Genomic DNA, 22,951 nt, shown 5'->3' with positions numbered 1-22,951 from the left:
AGCAGCATATTTCCTTACGTCATCTGAAGCCACCGGAAGAGTGAGTTATCTGTCTCCGCCCCGGCAGCTCAGTCAATCCAACCTGAAGAGAAGGCGAGTCCACGGCTAAAAATAAAATAGCTAACACAAGATGGCCGGTTTGCCTCGTAGGATTGTAAAGGTACACTTTACACCGGGCATTGTATATACATCTTATATAACCCGTGTGTGGGTATTTTAAAGTTTATGTGGTGAGAATATGGACGTACAATTACTGCCATTCAACGTGTAGCCTGACGTTAGCGCGACTAGCACTATTAGCTCTCATCTAGCTAGCTAGTTATCAAGCTAGCTCGCTGATCGTTGCTGCAAGTGTTTTGTTTGCCACTTCCGTTTACTCCCTTCTGTCCTAAATGTGTTTTTTATTTTGGTTAGAGTAGAGTTGTTGTTCTGAAAATTTTAGTTTTCACATCACTTGGCTGCTAATATTATAGTATGGATCAACAAATTCTGACAATTTGTCCTAGTCGCCTTATGAATGGTTTCGCTATGTTAGCTAACGTTAGGCTAGCAGCGGTAGCTTCGGTGATTGATACACATGTCTGCGCTTATGTGAAACGCTGTCCTGGTGGTCTCAATACATTCAAATGCTTGTAATTAAGCAAACATGTTCGTGTTGCTTCTTTTTCTATGAAACGAAACAATGATTTAGGGAGGAATCTATGGTCTGTTGCGGTTTCCTCCCTCAACCTCACCGCAACTTCACTGGGCCAGGCCCGGCAACTGTGGGCGCGATCAGCCTGTTCCGCCACATCTAGCAGCTATTTCTCGGATTAAACTGGTTTTCTCAGCCAGTAGCATACCGCTGACCAACTGAAAACACGACATAAGCTTCCACTATGGGAACCTGTCGTTGTTTTCCAATCTTAACGAAGACATTAACAATATTTACAGCAGGATTTAAATAGTTTCCTTCTTGTTGACTGCAGATGTCCCGGTGCACCTGCTTTATTATATGCAGAAATATGGAAGTTGTTACAATTCTTCCTTTAGATTTCCATTGTCTATTATCCCTTAGTGTCGCACAATACTTTAAAACTCAAAATTCTGCAACTGCGCTTTTGATAATAGAATTGTATGCGACGTTACACGACAAACTGGAATCATATGTTAAGTGAATTATTGTAATCAAATGCATCATAAAATAAATTTGAGCTAAAACAGTAAGTCGATTAATCAATTTTTCGATTGACTGAAAATGTATCAATAATTATTTTGATCGTTATTTAGACATTTTAGTCAAATAATCGAAACTTCGAATATGCCGGTTGAGTTAGCCTTATGTGATAGTAAACACAATGTGTTTGGGGTGTTAGGGTGGACAGGACAAGCAATTTCAATTCCCTTGGGTTCTGGGTAATTATGGACATTTTTCAGTTTTTTATGACATTTTATATACCAAAGAATTAGTATTAGTTTATATATGGCACTATTGGTAGCTGCATTCCGAAATTGATAATTTTATTTAACAAATTAAAAGTTAACCATGCTGGGAAGTTCTTTTTGTGTGTATTAATTAAAGTCAGTCATTTTACAGTACATCAGAAGTGTCCCAGCCCCTTAGCTACCTTCTAGTTTCTGTGCTAAACAATAGCTTGTGGAATGGAATGTGCTTTTGTCTGTATGTGGCTGTGAGTTTGGAAGTGTGGGTGTGTGACTAAGCAGGGTGAAGTCTACACCTACAGCCCTGTTTTTCTACTCAGAATTGTCAATAATAGTGTTATGTATTTCTCATTCTGACCACACTCAGGAGACACAGCGGTTGATGGCAGAGCCTGTTCCAGGGATCACGGCTACTCCGGATGAAGGGAATGCACGTTACTTCCATGTGATCATTGCAGGGCCTCAAGACTCTCCTTTTGAAGGAGGCACATTTAGACTTGAACTATTTCTTCCAGAAGAGTATCCCATGGCAGCTCCCAAAGTACGATTCATGACCAAAATCTACCACCCCAATGTTGACAAACTGGGAAGAATATGTTTAGACATTTTGAAAGGTAAGAAAACAAGATTGTATCAATTAAATTTCATAATTTGTTTTCCCTGGGTAGAATCAATGTCAAACCACTGTCACAGCTAATTGCAAGATTGTAAAGTAAAACATTTTGCTTGCATGGTTTTCTATCAAACCCTAAAATTAGCCAAAAATAGAAAGTTAAAGCTACAACTAGATAATATGGGGGGAGGGGGGCTGCTAAGAATCTAGACAGTCTAAATGTGAGCTGGTAAGCCAAAATAATGATCAAACGTCAGCTAAAAGCTGCACAGAGCTGTGAAAGCGGGGTGTTGATTCTCTGTGGCATTATTAGTACTTTCCACCCTCTAACATGGCACAGAGCCATTTGATTCAATATTCGCTATTTACATTTTAAGTAGTACTGTTTCATTGGAAATTCTCACAGTTCTGTAAAAAACTTGACCATTTTATATTCTGGATGTAGAGAATATTTAGATTAGAAATTCACATTAGCACTAATTACTTTGTGACACAATATAATATAGACTACACCTTTTTATTTGCTGTTAGGTTGCAGTGCTTTGCGTTCTCTAAACGCCACAACTCAGCGACTTAGCTGGCAACTACCAAATCAATCAATGGAAGCAATGCATGTATGGTGACCTCACATCTGACTGGGAGGTTTACACATCTCTGTCACCTAAGTGCTAAAAAAAGTGATTATTAACACATTATTAGTCTCCAGCCGTGTTAGTTTTTATTGTCAGAATGAGAGGAGAATTATTATTATTTTTTTTTTTTAATGAGATGAATGAAAAGCAGCTGTCATAGCTGCAGAAAGCAATCTTGCGGTATAAAGCCACAGTAAGCAGAATTGATTACAAGCGCTAAATCAAGTTTTGGGGTAAACAATGGTAATGGTTATTTGACAAGAGCAGAACAGACAACAGCAGCAGGGTTGCTAAACTTGTTCTAAGGTAATAAAGAAAATATGGGAACAGACTGTGTGACTTATAGGCACAGTGATCTGCCGTTTGACACTAGCTCATATTGTTTTGAATCATTTGATTTACTAGAGTTTTCCATTATCAAGTAGCCTTAGGGTAATTTGGATCTCAATTAATGATGGGCTTCATCTCTCACCCATGAGGGTTGCTGCTCGCTGTCACTGGCATGTTGTGGCTGCATGGCCATCTTTATCTCCTAATACCAATGCCGTATCGCCCTGAAGTTTCCCTTGTTTTTGCTAATTTGAGCTCATTGTATATGCTAATTTGAGTTGTTTGTCTTTTTGCATCTTTTTCCAGATAAGTGGTCTCCTGCCCTGCAGATCCGCACAGTGTTGCTATCTATCCAGGCGTTATTAAGTGCTCCCAATCCAGATGATCCCCTGGCAAACGATGTTGCAGAGCAGTGGAAGAAAAACGAAAGCAATGCCATTGAGACAGGTGAGGATGATATTAATATTTCTGAATTAAAGCACTCAGGGTGAGCTGTACTGAACTATATTGCCAGTGCCACGGGTGGTCCAATATGATTCAGCTGGTTGGGACCAAGTTGACAGCATAGTCTGACTGTAAATACAGACAACTATGGCAGTAAGAAAACATGGTTGAAATTGATGCCATTTTTAAGTCTGTAAATCATCTGAGTGAGATAAAAGGTTCTCAAATTAGAGCAGCACAGTTCATTGAAGACAATTCTGCAAATCAAAGATGTTATGCTGTTCTCCCAGGGTTGAGAGTATTGATGGTTTACAGTTGTTTTTCTCGTGATGTCCACGATGAAGGGCCCTGTAAAAAAAAAAAAAAAAAAAAAAAAAAAAAAAAAAAAGCTGAGAGGCGTGTCTTGATGGCTGGGCAAGCACTGCACAGGGACAATAAAATAGATGTCCAACAATTTTATTGTAACTGTTAAGACACTGTTAAACATGTTACAAAAAACATTGTTAAATGTCTAAGAAGAAGCCAGTGTCAGAATGTGTAATAGAGTATAGGGCTGTACGCTGCAAATTTTGTCAGTTGAATCAGATTTGGCTGTCCAATACAAATGTTCGTTCTGTGGCGGAAGCCTGTTTTATTTGACAGTTTGCACATGCATGGTGCGCGGCTCGTTAGACGGCTTTATGACATTAAGGCAACAGCCAGATGCACAGACCAGCGTCTGCACTCTCCTCAATTAAACTGACTAAGTGTTAGTATAAACACAACGCCATCACCCCGATGTGCCAATCACTGGAACGAGACAAAAAAAACAGTCCAACTTCTCCTCCCTACAGTGCTTAACCAGCCTTTAGATACAAATAATTAAAGTTAAATTAAAGGGAAAAGAGCTTGGATGTTAAACAAGAGCTTATTCATTATTTTACCTACTTTGAAAAAAAAAAAGAGCAAATGCAGGCTACTCTTTTTGCACTTGCTCTGTTTACTTTAAGTTTTTATTTTTGTATTTCTCCTGAATGTGACTTTATTTTGTGGTTGGATTGATAGCCTACATCTGGCTTCAGGTTGCACTACAAATTCATTTTACTTTAAAAGTGCAGTGTTAAACAATTTTAGTAAATAGAGATTTGAACCTTATTGAAATTGGTTTTATGTAAATTGTTAATAATTGAACAATGGGAAAATAATCGCTAATTGAAAAATGAATCATTAATTAATCAAAAAATGAATCGTTAGATTAGTTGACTAATTGAAAAAATAATAATCGCTAGATTAATCTTTGAAAAAATAATAATCGCTAGATTAATCATTTAAAAAATAATTGTTTGGGACAGCCCTAGTGACAACTAATGAATGCTAACTGCAGAAATGTGCAGCAATATTTTTTGTCGACCCTATATATCAAACAAAAGCCAATAAGATGCAGTGAGCTGTAAATTCCATTTCTAAGCAGATCGCAGAAGATACTGTTATCTCGGAGCCTGACAGTGAAAACCCACCTTGACGCGGAAGCACTTCTGTACAGTGTAGAGGAGCAGGATGGCTTTGTGATACCGTGATAACAGATGAAATTGCTTGTTTTGTTTGGCCATGTGCAAAACCCAAAGATATTCAAGTTAAAATGATATAAAACAGAAAACCAGCAAAAATTCCAACCATTTGTGGAACATAACAAGCAATTTAAATATGTCAACTTAGGTTTTGGAAAATATTTCCCGAGAATTTAAAGACCAAGCGATTGGTCCATTGATTGAGAAAATAATTGGTAGATTATTCGATAATAATAAGTATAATCCTTAGTTGCTGCCCCAGCTGGAACCAACACATGGCATGTTTTCCTGATAAACTTTCTAAATGATAAATTTGTTCATTAAAATTCTTGGTGATTAATTCTCTATTGATTGACTAACTGGTTAAGTGATTTCATTGTTTTGGTCGTTTCTTTAGAAATACTGGGACATTTACTTTCAGCTACCTGTTGTTGTTGTGGGAGTTTGTTTGATCATCTGCGTTCACTCTGCAACACTTTCCTTATCCACAGTCCTGCACCACACCCCCCCCTCCCTTCACACCCTTCACCACCATTTTATCTTTGTCTCTCTCCCCCCAGCCCGATCATGGACCAAGCTCTACGCGGGCAACACTGAAGTATAGAAGAAGAGAGTCGAGGCTTCTGAATGTGATTCACAAAATGTACTCCTATTCTGTCAACATTCGAATTTAACGGACACAAAAAAAAGAGAAAAAAAGATTATAAGTCCAAATCTATTTGAAAGAAATGACAAGATTTACTGCTGCAGACCTCTGGGTGACTTATTTTCCTCTCTGACGCGTTAAGTGTGTGTTAGCCTTTTTTTTTTTTCTTTTCCTGTGTTGCTATTTAAATGCATGGACAGAGAACAACACCCTCCCCACTACAGTCTTAGAAAATAACATGCAATATGTTGTCCTGAACCAGGCACATACTGGTACGTTTGCAAAATATACTTGCATTAAAGCTGTTCTTCTTTTAACACATTTGTCAACACATCTGTATGTCTTTTGTGAGAGATGACATGTTCTGTTATTTCAACACGTAGTGTGTACAGCTGTCTTTTCACTAGTACTAGTAAGTAAATGAAAAATAGGAATATGATGACGTTTGTCTTTACTCTTTTTAGGAAATACGATGAGTTTTTGGAAAAATGCCCTTAACACTCAACAAGAAGGTTAGTGTCTGTGCATACCAACTCGTCACAACACTGAACATTTAGTTGGTGGTGCAGCAACTGTAGTGTAAAATCATTTCATGTACACATGGGGCACTTAATACTGAGCACAAAGGTGAAACTCTTTAATATGTTCATGGCACAGCACAGACGATCTCATTTGTAAAACTGGACATAAAAGCGAGTACGTTTTAGAGGCTTTCCCACAGGATGTACTTCCTAAAACCTTCAATGCCACATCAAAGACACTGTCTGTAACCACAGCACCAATCGAGTTAGATGTTAAAGACGCTGTAATTATACACTGAAAAAACAGAGGGGGTCTCAGAGGGTAGAGGTGAAGCATTTTCACCCATAGACAACTAAGGGAGGTGTATTCTAACATTTTAAATGAAAAATAAATTTAAGGATGCCCCGTCGGTTGCTGTATACCTGCCAAATTTGCAGGTAGAGAATACACAGTACTGAACAGCCACAGCTAACATGTAAAAGCATCTAGTCCATGGCTAGTGTCAACTTGGGGCCCTAGCAGATGTAATTTGTATCTCTTTTCATTATTTACATCTTAACAGTTGTTTTACGTTGATAGAAAAGACAAGAATATTGTGTGATTAGATGCCTGGGCCCAATTAGATGAGGACTTTGCTTATAATAATCTAAAATCAATGATTTAATGTCTTATTTGTTTTTTTTGAAAGTTCTGTTCGGCAGCAGTATAAAATTTTCAGTAAAATAGACAGTTTGGGGAGGGTGAGCAAATTACGTCCACATGCTTTTTAAAAAGCCATTCCCAACACATTCAGAAAGGTAGAATGACGCACATTGTTTGTGCTGAAAAGGATCCGTATGCATGTTGTAACTACTATGATGTGTTGAAAATGTCCTTTTTTTTAAGGGTGTAGGTCGTTGAACTGTTTTTGTTTTTATTTAATTTTTTTTAACCGTCTGTCCATGCTATCTGTGTTGCCTGTTCTCTATTTTATTTTCAGTGTTACTTCATTAAAAAGGCATGTACCATAACCAAACTGATATCAGGACAGTTGAAACCTAGTTTTTTCTTTGGGGTGTTTGTAAGAGCTGAGCTGTTACGGTGTCTTTGAAGGGAAAGTTCAGGCTTTTTTTTTTTTTTCTTTTTTTTTTTTTGGGGGGAAGGTTTTGTTGATGGTTGCAAAGTTGTCTTTGACCGTTAGATGGTCTCACCTGCTTTCGCTCTTTCTATGATAACTGATCTGTGATGATTATGCAAGTGCATTGAATTAATTGGGTCATTGTGGTGGCAAAAAAAGTGATATTACAAATAAAAAGTATTCAACATTAAAGGCTATTACAGATTTTGTTTTGGCTAGAAATTCCTTCAAGAGTCCCTCAAAATTGCAAATGTGGAAATTTTCAAATTCTAGGTTGGGATTTGTTGTTGACCTGTAGAAAAAACTTTAAAATCCTTAAACTTTCCTTTTAAAATGCTCAGGCTTAGAGGGATCAACAACAACAGTTGGTGACTAAAAAGGCCCATTGCCCGTAAGCTTATACCCTCTGTGATCATATCGCTTCTGTATGGCTCATCTGAGGGAGGACTATAACGCTATGTTGTAGTAAAATTACTTTTGTTAAGCGTTCTTTTTTTGGTTGATCTCTTGTCTCGCTTTTTTTATTGGATTATCGCAGGCTTGGTGTTGCCGTAGATCTGTTTTGTGTCCCGTAGTTGCCCAGAATTATTAACCAACTGTTTATAACTGCTACATTTACTCAAGTCTGGAAGATGGAGCACGGCTTAAAACCTGGTTAATTTATTGTTCCTGAGAGAGTTGACGGTAATCTAAACCAAGAAACAGTCAGTCACTGGATTTTTTTAAAGCGTCTAGATAAAAAAAATATTTGGATCAAACTGATAAATCAGCTCCCCTTGTGTTTTGTCAGTAATTTCAGTACATTTGCATACATGGCTCTTCAAATACTTTTTTTACATTTATTTGATTTCTATTTTAAAGGGACGAGTATTTAGCCTGAGCCTATCGAGACTAATTGATCTGAGGGTTCCAGGTACGCTGCAGTAGTTCATTTCATAGATTCACACTTTTAAACATACAAAATAATTCAGATGAAATTGATGACTCCGTAGCCTTGATAGCACCTGGTTAACAACTGCTTGGAACCATTTCCCAAATTTGTAATAAATAGATCATTTCTGCTCACAGCAGACATTTTGACTTGTCCACAGAATTCCACAAGATGGCGTTACACGCACATTTTACCTGGATCAGACAACTTCACACCTTTTGGTTACTAGATGTGAGGTACTGAAGAATAACTATGTTTTGAGATGTGGACTTTTTTTCAGGGTTTACATAAATTTCTGTTAGGTTTCGTTAAATCACATCCTCTCAGTAGTACCCCATTATATCACAGGTATTTGTCCAGTCTAGATGTTCGGATACCTGAGCAAATGCAATCGGTTTACTTAATCTTTTGCAATAGTTTTACAGCGTCTGCCTTCCTGCAGGAGGCACCCGTCCTGGAGGCCCATGTTTTTGTGTTTTCATGTTTCCTGACCAGAAACAAAGGCTTTCCAATGTTTTACAATCATGGCTTTGTTTATATGGCAACTGTGTGTCATTCAAGCTGGTATGCGGCCACTCTTTGAGTGGAATTGCAGGAAATGATTCCCCTCACTATCTGAAATACCTGACTAAACATGAACTAGTCTCATAGGCTGTTGTCTCTCTTGCACTGTCCATCGAAAGAAAAGATCTGGTTGAAGTGAGATTGATGTCATTCAACATAACCCATTTATAAATATGAACTCATGATAGCCACCACTGATACAAAAAGCAATACATGTTGGGTTTATAACAGCAGAACTAACAAATTGAGACATTGTTAGTTATTATGGCCTCTGCTTTTATAGAGTTTGAGTGAAGAATAATTTGTACCTCCAGTTCATAGTTTGTTTTTGACGGATGAATGACATTTTGAAAATAGAAGCATGAGGCGGTCCCTCCAGAGTATGCTTTTGAGTGTTTGCCGGAAACCATCATCAAACTTACTGGGGCAGAGGCGCTAACACTTCTGCACTGATGAGTCCCAAATGCTGGGTTGTAGCTAGGACAAATTTAGAAATGTTGAGGCCAGTTCAAACCAAACACAACAACCTCCCGAGAATGATTTTTAAATATTAAGATTTTCCGTATTTTCTTTGTTCACTTAACTATTTTCTGAGATTTAAATTTCCCAACATGAACAGAATATTCACCGGTTGTGAAAACAAATCTCCCTCTGGGGCAATAAAGACTAGATCTGAAGGTCTACGTAATTTCTGTTTCAAAGCCTTCTCCACACTGCCAGTACTTAAACTACGGTGGGGAAATAGTGTTTTCAAATATAAATATCTGCCTGTTAAATACTACCATCGTTTTTTTTTTTTTTTTTTTTTTTTTAACTGAGTAGCGGCCTTAATCACCTTTGAGTAAGATATGTCAAAATGATTGTTTCCAAACTTACTATAGAACATGCCTTTATTCAAGATTGATTAATGCAAAATACAAGAAAGTACTTAATAAATACAGCAACACATAACTGTGCAACCCCATCCCCCCCACCCCCTTTTTGTAACCAGATATAAGGACATTTCGGGGCGAGGTGTTTATGAGCTGGACTATTTCTTGGCTAGTAGTAATTTCCTGGAGTCTCTCCACTGGCAGTAGTCCAGCACATAAGCCCTTGTACATTTTTTGTACGGATTAAACAAACTATATGTGTTAACTGGTGAGCTTTAGAGGCGGTAGGCAGATTTCGTTACCATTGGACAGAGCCAGGCTTGCCATTTCCTCCCGTTTCCGGTCTTAATGCTAAGCTAAGCTAGCCGGCTGCTAGCTGTAGCCCCTATATTTAACGGACTGAAATGAAAGTAGTATCTTCTAATCTAACTTGGCCAAAAAGCAACTTCCCCAAAATGTCAAAACTATTCCTTCAAAGTAGACTATTACTCTTTTGACCAAAAAAGATAATTGCAAGCAATCAACATGGAGTTCAGAAGAACAGAACTGCACGTTTTAAGAATATCCTTCCCCTGTGTAGGCTACAGTTTAATTTGCTAGTAAAATAATATTTTAATATCTATTTAATGTCACATTTAATGCATTTTTAAATGTTGTCTTTTTTTAGTGTGTGGCCCCCCATCCACTCTTTCAGGCAATTGCTCTGACTCGTGTCTAGTATGAGTTGAACATTAGTAGCCTAACTGTAATACTTAACAGTTTATCCTTACAGTTAATGTCACAGGTTGCTTTTAAACAGTTCACTGCAGCACATGTACTATTTGAGACTGTAATTACATTAAATAAATTTTGGCCCCAATACAGTGTAATTTATCATGTCAGTGTGTGATGAAGAGCTACAGCCACAGTGATCGCTGCCACAGATGACGTGGATCCAGCATCCTAAAAATAGCCCCGCTCCTCTGACAGATCATGTCTCGCTGTGATGGCTGACTGCAGGTGAAAACATTGTTGAAAAAACATCCTATTCTGGCAGTCGCGTGTCATCGGCGTCAGCACTTCTATGAAACCAGACCTGTGTTGGTCAGTGCGCTTTTTGAAATGGAGAGCATGTTGAAATGGTGTGTTTGTAATGAGAGCTGATGGTAGTATGTTCTGCTTCGGTTCCCTTTTTGTTTTTTCTACTCTTCTTTCCCTCTTCATCTCCTCATCTTCCTCCTCCTTCCCTCTCCTCTTCCCCGTTTACCTCATTTTCTTTCCTCCCCTCTTGTCACCCCCTTTCCTTTTCTCCTCTCCTCCTCCTATTCCCCTTTCCCTCCACCCATCTCCCTCTAACTTACGTCTCCTCTCCTCTCCCCACTTCCTTTTTCTTCTTCTCTCACTTTACCCTCTTCTCATTGCCTCTTTGTTTCCTCTCGTCTTCCCCCTTTACCTCCTCTGATTTCCCTCTTGTTCCTGCTCCTCTCCTTTCACATCTCCCTTTCTTCCTCTCATCTATCTTACTTCCTTTTCCCGTCCTCTCCTCACCCTTTCCCCTTCTCTACCTTCTCTCCCCTTTCTTCTTCTCTCTTTTTTTCCTCTCCCCCTTTGCTTCCTCTAATGTCCCTCCTTTCGACTCTCATCTTCTTGTTTCTTACCTTCCCTCTCCTCACTCTATCTCTCCTTTCCTTTCTGTCCCACTGCAGATGAAGTGGAGGGGTACTGCAGTCAGAACCCTCGCACATTTACCGTCCTGGTGTTAAATAAACATTTTTATTACCCTCCCATGTGTAAAAGAAAACAAAAAAAAAAACAAGTCCGCCAGCCAAAAGGGAATCCCTCCTTTGGCCACAGCAGGTATCTAGAACCACCACTCTCATCACCTATCTCTATCACTTTTTCAAGAGTTAGATTAGGGATTTCTTTTTACAGCTGTTATACAAGACAGCTGCAATGGAATACTAATGCAGGCAGTGCTTAGCTTGCTGTAAATGTAAATTAGGAAGGAGCCTTTTCAGCAAATTTTAGAAGTTCTTTATTTAGGAGTATAAATCCTGTTCTTTATAACTATGTAACTACTGTATTTGATGATGCCATGACATTTGGTACAGACAAAGCCCGTCTACTGAAAGCCTTTTCACTCCCTATTTAGCCCCATTGTACCGAATTTGGTTGCAGTTCCACCAGAGTTCCACTGGGGATGATCGCAGGCGAGTGCAAAATGAATGGGACTTCATGGAGCTAGACAGCTAAATTTGTCTCTTTCGCCTGATTGCCGTCGAGAAATATCAGATTTGATGGTAGTTTTTGCAAGTTCAACATGGATTATAGGTCAAAAGTTGAATGAACGAGTACTTGCGTCCTTTTGATTTCTTACAGGTTGAGTCGTTGTTGCCCATAACACACTAGCATTCTGCTAATGAATGCTGATTGGTCAGTGAAGGACTGATTAAGACCAGGGATCCCGCTTGACGGCATCCAAAGCGGAACCAGAATGTCAGAGTGAATATTTCGGCGTGGTATTTAAAACCTTAGCGAACCTCTTTGTATTGACAGGGAGGCCTAACCTGTCAGCTGTGTTGTCAATGCCTCGAGAGAAGTGACTCAGAGCTTGCCGCAAAGCAGTATCTTCGGCCGTACAATGTGTATGACGTCATTGACATTTTAAAAGGCTTTTTAGAACAAAAAAGTGACTTAAAAAAAATCTAATACCCAGCAGTGTATTTTCTTTGCCTCCCATTTCGAATGCAACATTCAAATTACTAGACAAAAAATTATATCCTGAGAAAAGTGGATTTTGAGGGGTATAGCTCCATAGAGTCCCATTTATTCTGCACTCGCCTGTGAGCGCCGTATAGTGGAACCAGAGTGGAACTGCAACCAGTTCAGAAGCCGGAAGTATCGAGAGAGTGGAACTTCTTCCCTTATTAGAAATTCTTTGGTACAGACCATGTATAAACCTGTACAGACATTCCTGGTCCTCTCGGGATGAGTTGTAACAATTTTGGTAATCCCTTGCCTTTTATCTGGTTACATCATCAGGTCAACACTTTGTTTCAAGGAAATACCTGCAAAACTACTGTCATTTCCCTCAGCTCTACTTTGTGTTTAGTGCTGGTAGATGTTAGCATGCTAACCAGCATTGTCACTGGGAGTGTGTTAGCATGCTGATGTATGCATTTAGCTGAAGGGAATCTTTCCAATATATTTTTTATGCATTTTTTCATTTTAATACATTATTTCTTGTACAATACGTGTGTTTGTGTTTTTGTTTGCCACTCCTTATTCTTGGTACTAGTAGCCGTTTGTGTTTGCCACTCCTTATTCTTTACTCCTTATTCTTGGTAGTAGTAGTCATTTCGTTTTCCAGTCAAGTGCCGGAAAGTACTGTAAAAGTTATTGCACAAGTAACAAACTCCCTCATGCTTTTCTGCTCCTCCATGTCAGCTCAAACACTTCAAATCAGCAAGGACTTGTTCAGCAGCCTCCTTTTCTCATCTTTCATCTCACCTCCCTCCATTCATCTCCTGATTATTATTATGATGGCTCACGCTTTGTAGGCACATATGAAAATCAGTGTGTGGTTTGAGATGGTAATCTACAAGTTGAAATTTGCAAGAGTGAACATCCTTCTGTTCCCTTAAAGCTTTAGTGTGTACATTTTTTATATTAATGAACGCCCATTACATTCAAGCCATTGCCAAATGAGATGCTAAAAAGCTAATTAAGACTGTCAGCTCCACACAACTCTCTCAGTATGGCTGTGTTCAGAAGATTGTGTCGTCCGGTGACTTTCCCACGCAGATCTGATCAGATACTGGAAATAATTATGTCTGAGCACTGATCTTGTCAGATGTTGACAGACACGCACACAACACACACGTGCATACTTTTCGTCATTAGGGGCTTGGTGGTAATCTCGCCCAGCAATGTTAAAGAATGTAGAGTGAGCAGGGTTCTAATTTGCAATAATGACCAGCTCGCTCTACATTATCCCTTACATAATTAACCGTCTCCATTCATTGAATCTCTTTATGGGGCCTGAGCAGGGAAGCCACCACCCAGACATGAAAATAAACCCACAACTGTGCACTAATAGATCGATATCAGTCGACAGTATCGGGGGGGAGTCTCACCAGTGTAAGTCATGCTGGTGCTGACCGTGCTGATCAATAACCTGTCAAACTGTGTGCTGACAGGAAGGTTTAGCACTCAGGGTTCAATATGTCTTGTCTGTGTGGCTGTGTTGTGCTGGAGTGGATTTCTATCGAGATTAGATTAACACAGGCTAGAGATTGGCCGATTATTGGGACACCAGTTTGCGACAGCTGACAGAACAGGAAAATCAGCAAATAGTCAGATTTGAGAAGCTGGAACCAGAGAATTTTGGGCAATTTTTCCAAGATTTTTATTTAAATAACTGTTAAGTCCCAGGTAGTGACACATTTTCTATCACCCGCACTTCAACTCACTTGTGTGTGAAGCGGCGTATGCCTACTTTTTTTTCGGCCTCTGCTAGTGTTGCGAGTTAACAGTTACTATGGCCGAACACAAAAAGTAAAAAGCAATGACTACGGACAATAAAAGTTAATAAAAACAAGTCAAATTGAAAGTGAGATCCAAAAACACACCTGCAATTACCGCTTATCGCCATAGGTGCTGCCAAAGAGAACGTAACAAAGATCTCCAAGAAACTTTAAATAATTTGGAAAGGATTTTCCATCTTATTGCGCAAATCCCTAAAACACAAGCAGTCTAATTCATGAAGGTTATACCCTTTAGTCTGTAAACTAACCTGTGTCTAATTTATTTATTAAAGTACTTTATATTTTTTCCATATATATCATCAACACGCTCTTGCCCTCTCTCAGTCTAATCAGTCTCACTCAAGAGGGAAACTGCTGTTGGCAGTGGTGTGAGATTAAGTGGCTTTACTTTACAAAACTGCATACAAAGTTCAAATATTGCCCTGTGAGGTGGTGAGTAATAGAGTTTTTACATGCACCTAAGCCCTGCTTCCTTTGCACACTGTCACATCGTCTGGCACAGATGGCACAACCACAGAATCAGTGCTGGTTATTACCAGGTCATTATGATGATTATACTTTTGGTTTGACATTTGGTAAACACTAGTAAATCTCTATCTTTAGCGTAATTACACTGGCAAATACATTAGTATTTATAATAGTACCTGATGTGACCTGATTCACAGCAGTTGTTTGTAGCAGCAAACAAAAATGAATCGTGATTTGGCCCTTTTTTCCCCCCAACACAACAATGCCACTTGCATCCATACAGTATTTTCCTCTCTCTCTCTCTCTCTCTCTCTCTCTCTCTGTGTCTATATTCAGGTCATTTTTTCTTACATAACTCATTCATAAAACAGCACCACACCTCAGGGAAGGGATGAGAGAAAGACTGTAGACATCTGCTGAGACATATAGAAAACGGCTCCACAGGGAGGATTTAGCTGCAGTGTTAAATAGCTGTGTAAGGTTGTGTCACGCCATGGTGAAATGTACAGAGATAAAACATTGTCATCGTCGTCGTCGTCCTATTTTATTAAAGCAAATACCATATGTTTAATGTGTGGGTCATATAGTTCCCTCACTAGACAAGGTGCTTCAGCGTCTGGGTGGCCTTCTACCTCTTCTCAACAAATTCTTTTGGGAGGAAACCCTGAAATTAAAATGGAAAAATGGCTCCTCTTTAGGTTGATTTCTATGACAATTTATCAGATTTTGGTGTTTTTCAATCTAACAACATACAAATAATATGCTTTGAATGACCAGGGCCCACTGAGAAAACTGGGAGATGAAGGAAAACAAAACTGAGAACCATGCACATTATGAGAAAAAGAACTCCAAAATTAGGCTGAAGTGTACAATAACAAACTTTAAGAAGTACACAAACATAAACATGTTGGTCAAAAGACTATCATGCCTTCTGCTTACATTAAAACAACTCCTTTTTATATATATATATAAGACTAAGATAAGTAGGGCATATGAGTCACCATGGGCCATGGGTCTTCCAATTAAAAAAAAGGCCAGTCAGTGTTGTCTGTCCACAGATAGATCAATGAATTTGTTGAATGACAACAGAAGGCACACTGAGACAGGGTGACAAGCTCCTTAAAAATATCCAGGTACATGTAAGACTTGCCTTCTGTTGGTAATAATAAAGTGTTCAATAACATGTGTTTTGACAGGCCTGTTTGTTTTGGCCACATGCTGTAAGGCATATGTAAAGTAGATGTTTGAATTCCATTAATTCAGTGAATGATTTTCATGTAGTTCATCCCGTGTCACCTACTTTATTTCCTGCCCTTCAGTATAAGGCCTGTCAGAACACATAATACTGAACAGCATAATGGCTGACTTATAGGTTTTTTCCCACATTAGCTTTTGTGTCTGAACTGATGATGGTTCTTGAGCAAAAGCAACATCTTGCAACACCGTTCTGTCACTTCCTTTATGTAAGCAAACTATGTCTGTGTGCAGTTGGCTTTTTTTGTAAAGATTTTAGTATGCATGTTTTTTTTTTTTTTTTTTTTTTTTTTGAACCATACGCACCTGAGCTACATTTTTGGACACAAAACCTACGCAGACGAAAGTTCAATGTCAGATTATGACATTGCAAGGTGTATCATTTTATTTCACCTTCCGCTAATCCTTAAAGCTTTAAAACGTCTCAATTTATTTATACTTTATATTTAATCCTTTTTCATACAATAATAAGCAGCATTTAAGTCAGTGAACTGATATTTGTCCCCTTATGTTAAACACCCAAAGGTTAACCTCTTCTCTCAAAATGTCTTACTGGAGTAGTGCCATCTATATCTCTTGGAGAAAAGAAAAAAAAAAAAAGATGTCCTGTTTTTATCAATGAAGCCACTTAATCCTCTGATGTGTCAGTAGAGCTCAGAGATGACGGTGTTGTTCAGGGCATCTCTCAGGCATGTGTAGAAGCTACTTGTTTAGGGGAATGACATCTTTTGCAGCCTGCTTGTGTCATCATCACTGTGGGGTTTTGTCTCAGTCAACTTTCCCACATTCTGGCAGTCACACTGTCCCTGTCTGGTTTTGTTTATGCCCCTTAAAGCCTAATCTTCACATGATTATAGAGTGGTTGTGTTTTTGTTCTACCTCAAGGAGACAGAGGCATCATTGTGAGAGGAACATTTGCCCGCAGTTAGCCTCAACAGTCTGAGCAGCAGCAGTTACCAGTAGCATCACATATGTCTAGTAGTCACAGTGAAGTCATCAAAAAATATTTCTCATATATTATTTTATGTTGTTCATATTCTATTAATATTCTTTTAATCTGCTAATAAATGAAAGAAATGCTATGACCCCACCCTATTTGTCCCTGTCTTTCTGATTACACTTCATCCCTAAGTGATGTTTACCCATGTTGAGTCTTTTTCAGCCACAACTATCATGATGACAGGCTTTAATATGCACCAACACGCACCCATTGTGTCCTTCAGCCCTCACAACCAACTTATTGTCGTTCTTGCATCTGCAGCCTTGAGAACCGTGTTTATTCTGTTGCATAAACTGAGAGATGATGATTTGAGTTGTTTTCCACGATGATCTCACGGAGAGGCTTTTAAAAAGAATGTTGTGAGCATCACACATGAAATTCCGTACATCTACAAACCTACAAAACCTGGACAAAAAAAACACTAACTAACTTGATCCCAGACTCCCGCTACAGGTTCTTCCCTATGTTCCCTTATCCCTATGTTCCCTCAACAATAGACCCGGCCCTCCCATTACGCGCTTTTGGGGTCCTCCGAAGGGCGGGCCCCCCCTCATTGCTGCAGAAAATAAATACTGATCATCTTGGTTTCAGAGAAATGTCCTTATTCAAGAACGAGGAACATTAGAGTGATAATAGGGTCTGACAGTGATGATCTTTTCAATACACAAAACAATATTCTATCTCGCTTTAATATTTCACTTTTAATAAAAGGTGAGTTTGAGTGTTTGTCTGTCTGACAGATGGACAGACATACAAACAGACAGTGGCAAAAACATTACCTCATTATCGAAAACTGATTTGAGGGAACATACGGCTGAGGGAACATAGACATGCTCCCATAGCCACCAGTACCAACGTCAACTGCTAACTATCAGACTACTGGGCTAATAATAAATTAAGTAAAGTTGAAGATATTATTTTTTCTTTAAAATTGAATTTGTGGTGAAGATAACACTAGGCTCAGGACAAAGGAAAAAGGTTCTCTGAGCGTCCTGTTGCTACATTGGTGGAAGGCATGGATCCATTAGCAGAGGTGTCTCAGGCTCTATTATTCAACAGTGATAGCAGCTCACATCCATCTTAGCAACCTTGGCCGGCTGTCAGGAGCTCACTTCATCATTGGATAAGCGCCATCCCATGAGAACATTCACCTCACAGTGAGCACCTGCAAACAACTGTCCTATCTGTGTTCGTCATAGTAGATATATAAAGGAAGGCTGAGTTTACTAAAGCTTAGTTTTAAGCTGAAGCGTCTAATAACGGAGACATTACAGGGAAGCAGATGGCCCAATCTAAAAATAGCCTGATAGCTACTGCATGATTATGAATGCACTAAATTTAGGAGTGAATAAATGATGCCTCGTTGTCGTGTCTTGACCCCAACTTTAATATCTTTTGTGTTAGAAGGCATTCCAGCTTTTTGTGGCTCTAATTTTCCCCGTGTGGCAACAAGCCTTTCCCTCACAGGCCTCATGTCTAAAAGCTCGTAGCTGAGGTCAAGGAAGAGATTTATGTGGTTAATCAGCTCAGGATTTTTTTTTATGTGTGATTGGAGTTGTTACTTGAGTTTTACTGAGTGAAACACTGACAAATGAAGACATTAAACTCCATGGGTCAGAGTTTATGAATGTGTATATTACATTACATTAATTTCATTTAGCTGACACTTTCATCCAAAGCGACTTCCAAAAAGTGCATTAAACCATGAAGGTACAAACTCAGAACAGCAAGATCCACATATAATTTTATATATATATATAACTACACGGTGTAACTACATGTGTACGTGTACAATCTCTGTCATATTTGTGCTTGTGTGTGTTACAATGTAGTTTAAGCTCATCGTTATGTCAGAGGGCTGATGTCATCTGACGTTTCTGATAAAGTGAGAACATGCACCTGTTCAGTTCTGGTTCCTTCTTCTGTCCCAATGCGAGCCAGGAGAAAGTGGAGCCTTCCACCCACCGCACACCTTGGCTAAAAGGAGACCCTTTTAATTGCCTTCCTTTGCTATGCAAGAAGATGATGATAAACCACTCCAAGTAGCACGATGACAGAAAGATTTACTTTCCTCTGAGGTGACTGATGACATTATTAAGATGATAACATGACTGAGCATCCGTTGTTATGTGGGAGCAAGATTCTAATTTTAGTCATTTATAAATTACTTACCATCATATATGATACACCATTACAATTCTATAAATACATAAATTTTCTAACATGTCTCCATAACCCTGATAGCATTGATACAACCTACAATTCTCTAAAAATTGTACTAATCCTGTAATAATCCTCCAAAATGTTCAGACTTATTTATATAATCAGATTTATCCTTTTATCCTAAACGTTATTACCTCGTAATCCATCAAATATACAGTTACCTGATCTATAGCAATCCACATGTTTATTTGTTTATTTGAGTTGTATACATCATGTGGATGTTTTGTTTGTGTGTATGTCTTTATAAGTATTCTGTCATTTGATGTATTTTTAACTTGATTACTACATTTTTTTTATGTATGTTGTATGGCTTTCAGTAACACACTAACCTGCAGGCTTATTGTATTTCCATCACATTTATTGAAATGATAACATGACTTGTGTACGTAGTGATTTTTTCATCAAAGCTGAGGAATTGCTGGGTTATCTGGTAAGCAATTATCTCCACCATTCACTCAAGATATGTGTGCAACCAAGGGGGAATATGTGGGGGGAAAGGAATTATTGGGATCAACATGTGGAGACCTTTTTTATGCAGTTTTGACCTGATAATGAAACATAAGAAGTTAAGGGATCACCAAAGTTATTACAATTCATCCTGAGGGGGGCATGAATGTCTAATACCTGTTGAGCTATTTCAGTAAAAAACACAACTGTGAAAGACAATTGTGAAACACATGGTGGCGCTAGAGGAAAAGTCAGGGGATCACGATAGGATTCATCCTCTGGGGAACTTAAATGTCGGTCCAAAATTTCTTTTTTTTTATGTTATTCAGCCTATGGTTTTGCATTACCATTTTGCTTAACATTTGTGTTTTGGGCATTTTTAAACTTTTATGTTGTGTCTCTGGGTGAAATGCTATGTTTTGTATCGCTTTGCTTTTGAAAGCTGTTATTTCTGATCAACACTGAGATTAATATACACGACAAATGCTACTATAAGTTGTTTGACCAAGCGGCAATTATGACGCATATTTACGTATATAGTGGCGACCCCCTCTAGTGGCCGTAGTAATCATGGCAGAAGCAAAGTAGGATGCAAGTAGGGCTGGGCGATATGGAGAAAATCAGATATCACGATATTCTTGACCAAATACCTCGATATTGATATTGCGGCAATATTCTAGGGTTGACAATTGGTGCTTTAACAAAATATCTTCACACTTAAGATTTTAGATAAATAATGTGGACATGTTTAAGTGGGGAAAAGGCAAATAATAGAACAGCTAGAACAGTCTGGTAAGTTCAGAAAAGTACATCACTTTACTGTAATGCAGCCTTTAAAACCAGAAAAAGACAACACTTATGTCATATCACGATATTACGATATCCAAAATCTAAGGCAATATCTAGTCTCATATCACGATATTGACATAATATCGATATATTGCCCAGCCCTTAGATGCAAGGTGACAAAGTATAAGAGCCCCAAAATTTGTTGAAAATGTACTGTATTTTTCTAAACTTAACTAAGTAGTTTTTGTACCTAAACTGCAACTGTTCCACAACGTTAACAACATGTTTAAAACTCTCTGGTTTAGGTCTGAGGTTGGAAAACGCTCCTGTGAGTTGTTTGTCCTGCCACCGCTAGGAGCTAATTTGTAAAACGCTCTTCGTATTAGAGGGTAGGAATGAACGACCTATATCGTCATATGGTTTGGAAGACTTGTTGACTTGTTTTCCTCTTTGAGTGTGTTGTAATCTATCTCCTCAGCTGTGTTGATTGTTTATTGATGACCCTTCCTCTATGTGAGAGACTATGTTCTGTGCATACTGTATCTCTCATGCTCTTATTGCTTAGAAAATAAATTTGATTCAAGTAGATGACTGTGCAAGTGTTTTCATCTTTTTTTGTGGCAGTCCACTTAAAGTTGTTGAAAGGCAGTCAGATAAGACAAAGACTCACTGGCAAAAACACTAGATTATCTTCACAAACAAGTGGATTGTCTCACTCTTTGACCCACTTTGATCTTTCTCATTCTTTGGTCGATCTTTGTCTCCTGAGAATTGGCTGGTGTTATCTGTGGAGTTACAACACGTGGATCCTCCTCAGCCTGCAGATCAAAGGTGAACTGAGGGATAAGGAACAGAGTACTCTACTGTCATTTGATTATCCACTGTATCCCACGCCATTCATATGAATTAAATAATTGAAGCAATGAATACATTTCATCAGTTAATAAGTTGCAGCTGCTCATAATGCGATTACAGTTTCTAAAACCACCCACCTGTGGGGTTATCACGGAGGGAAGGGATGGCATGATTAAGTCAAGTTAACTTTATTAACTTTTATTAATTCATTCACCTTACATTATATTAACTTTCATATGAACTCAGCGACAACAAGGGCTTATAAGTTGAGACAGATTTTACTCTATTGTGTTTAGTGAGAGGGAGCAGTCAGGAGTGGTGCTTATTCACAGTGACAACTCCCTCTAAAACAGACTGTATTACAACACTGTGACCTCTGACCCTAAGTTAAAACACCAAATTTACACAAAACTCAAAATGTTGTAGTCATATCACCTTTGAACATGCGCTTACATGATTGTGTAAATACCTTTTTTTCCACACCGATTGGGACTGACATATTCAGAAAATGACCTCAGTTATGTTATGGGAGTCGCTGAATGATCTAACTATCCCATGAACTATTTCACTTGTAATACGTGCAATTTTACCAAAAACAACCTCAAAACTAGAATCCAGGAGGTGTTACAAGTAACATTGTAGTGCTCAGTTTAAGGAGCCAGTGGACTTAAGTTATTAAATAAACAAAAACTTTATGTAACATTATAGCTTTCCTATAGCAAATAAAAGGAGTCACAATGTACCATTACGTGTTTGGAACAGGTGGAACAGCTCCCCAAAATAAACTCCCATAAAAATGCAATAAAACAGTCATGGGCTGACTGCATCATGACAAATACTTATAACAGGGCTGGTTTTATTTGTTATTAGCCTTGATTCATTAATATTGAGCTGAACCTGAGGCTTGATAACTTGAGGATAGGTGAGGCACCAAGCCTGGTGATAATGACTAATGTGGCGTGGTTGACATATTTTGGGATTCAGACAGCATTAACTTTAATATTTTCATTTATGCTTTTTCTACTGACATTATTTAGAAAAATAATTTTCTGTGTCTGGATAGTCTTGGTAGCATACATATTGTTACAATGTCTATTTTAAAGATGTTTTTTTTCTTCTCCAATCATAACAACACGGACATTTGTATCATGTATCATATTGTCATCTGTATTTTTTTTGGGGGGAATTGTAGCAACCTTGGGGGGGCTTTTAAGTTCAACAATTTTGTTTTTGCATTGGCTGATTACATTATTTTTCGACTTAGTATATTTGGATTTGAACCGTTGTAGAAAACAAAGTAAGACCTAAAGTATTTCCTAACTAGAATTGCATTCCTGGCAGTGTAGAGAATGCTTTGAAACAGCACTTAAACATTCAAATTGGGAAATGGGATGTTGGGAATTTATAGAAATTAGAATATTTAACTGAATGAGTAAATAAATAAAACCTGAACATTATTCCTATATATTTTGTGTCATGGCAAGTTATTGTAGATATTTCACCAAGCCCAGATCAGTCCTGAATAAACGCACACTCTGAAACAGGACAACTTGTCCCATGGTGTGCAGCACCAGTCTGGGGGAGAACAGCACAAATTACGCATTTGTTTATTATCTAGCCTACTGTTTTGAGCAGAAGTGTAGCTCCACCCACTGAGACCAAACTCAACCAATGAGCTCATTCCTGCCTCAGAGGAGTGATCTGTATATCTAAACTCCCGTCTGCCTGTCCATTGTACTGAGTCAGCGA

General features: G+C 38.5%; 1 protein-coding gene across 2 annotated transcripts; it reads left to right on the top strand.

The window, feature by feature from the left end:
• The first annotated feature begins 9 nt into the window (after window positions 1-9).
• On the top strand, window positions 10-7,465 carry ube2nb (ubiquitin-conjugating enzyme E2Nb). 2 transcript variants are annotated; one of them, XM_028571031.1, is made up of 4 exons: window positions 10-93; window positions 1,790-2,036; window positions 3,304-3,444; window positions 5,549-7,465. In XM_028571031.1, exons 2-4 carry the CDS (start codon window positions 1,805-1,807, stop codon window positions 5,590-5,592), a joined length of 417 nt encoding a protein of 138 aa, XP_028426832.1. In that variant the 5' UTR covers window positions 10-93; window positions 1,790-1,804; the 3' UTR covers window positions 5,593-7,465. The 2 variants fall into 2 exon arrangements, with proteins under 2 accessions (XP_028426832.1, XP_028426831.1); XM_028571030.1 differs by having other exon boundaries at window positions 18-160.
• Window positions 7,466-22,951: the final 15,486 nt, after the last annotated feature.

This window comes from Perca flavescens, chromosome 23 (assembly GCF_004354835.1).
Source record: "Perca flavescens isolate YP-PL-M2 chromosome 23, PFLA_1.0, whole genome shotgun sequence".
Classification (NCBI taxonomy): domain Eukaryota; kingdom Metazoa; phylum Chordata; class Actinopteri; order Perciformes; family Percidae; genus Perca; species Perca flavescens.
The sequence above is the reverse complement of the archived record's forward strand: the minus strand, read 5'-3'. Positions and strand labels throughout refer to the sequence as shown.

What these genes read in the sequence shown, in the direction of transcription:
- ube2nb (XM_028571030.1), top strand. Translation starts at nt 131, where the DNA reads ATGGCCGGTTTGCCTCGTAGGATTGTAAAG. An exon ending in TGCCTCGTAGGATTGTAAAG is followed by an intron (nt 161 to 1,789) that starts GTACACTTTACA and finishes GACCACACTCAG; the next exon opens with GAGACACAGCGGTTGATGGC. An exon ending in ATGTTTAGACATTTTGAAAG is followed by an intron (nt 2,037 to 3,303) that starts GTAAGAAAACAA and finishes ATCTTTTTCCAG; the next exon opens with ATAAGTGGTCTCCTGCCCTG.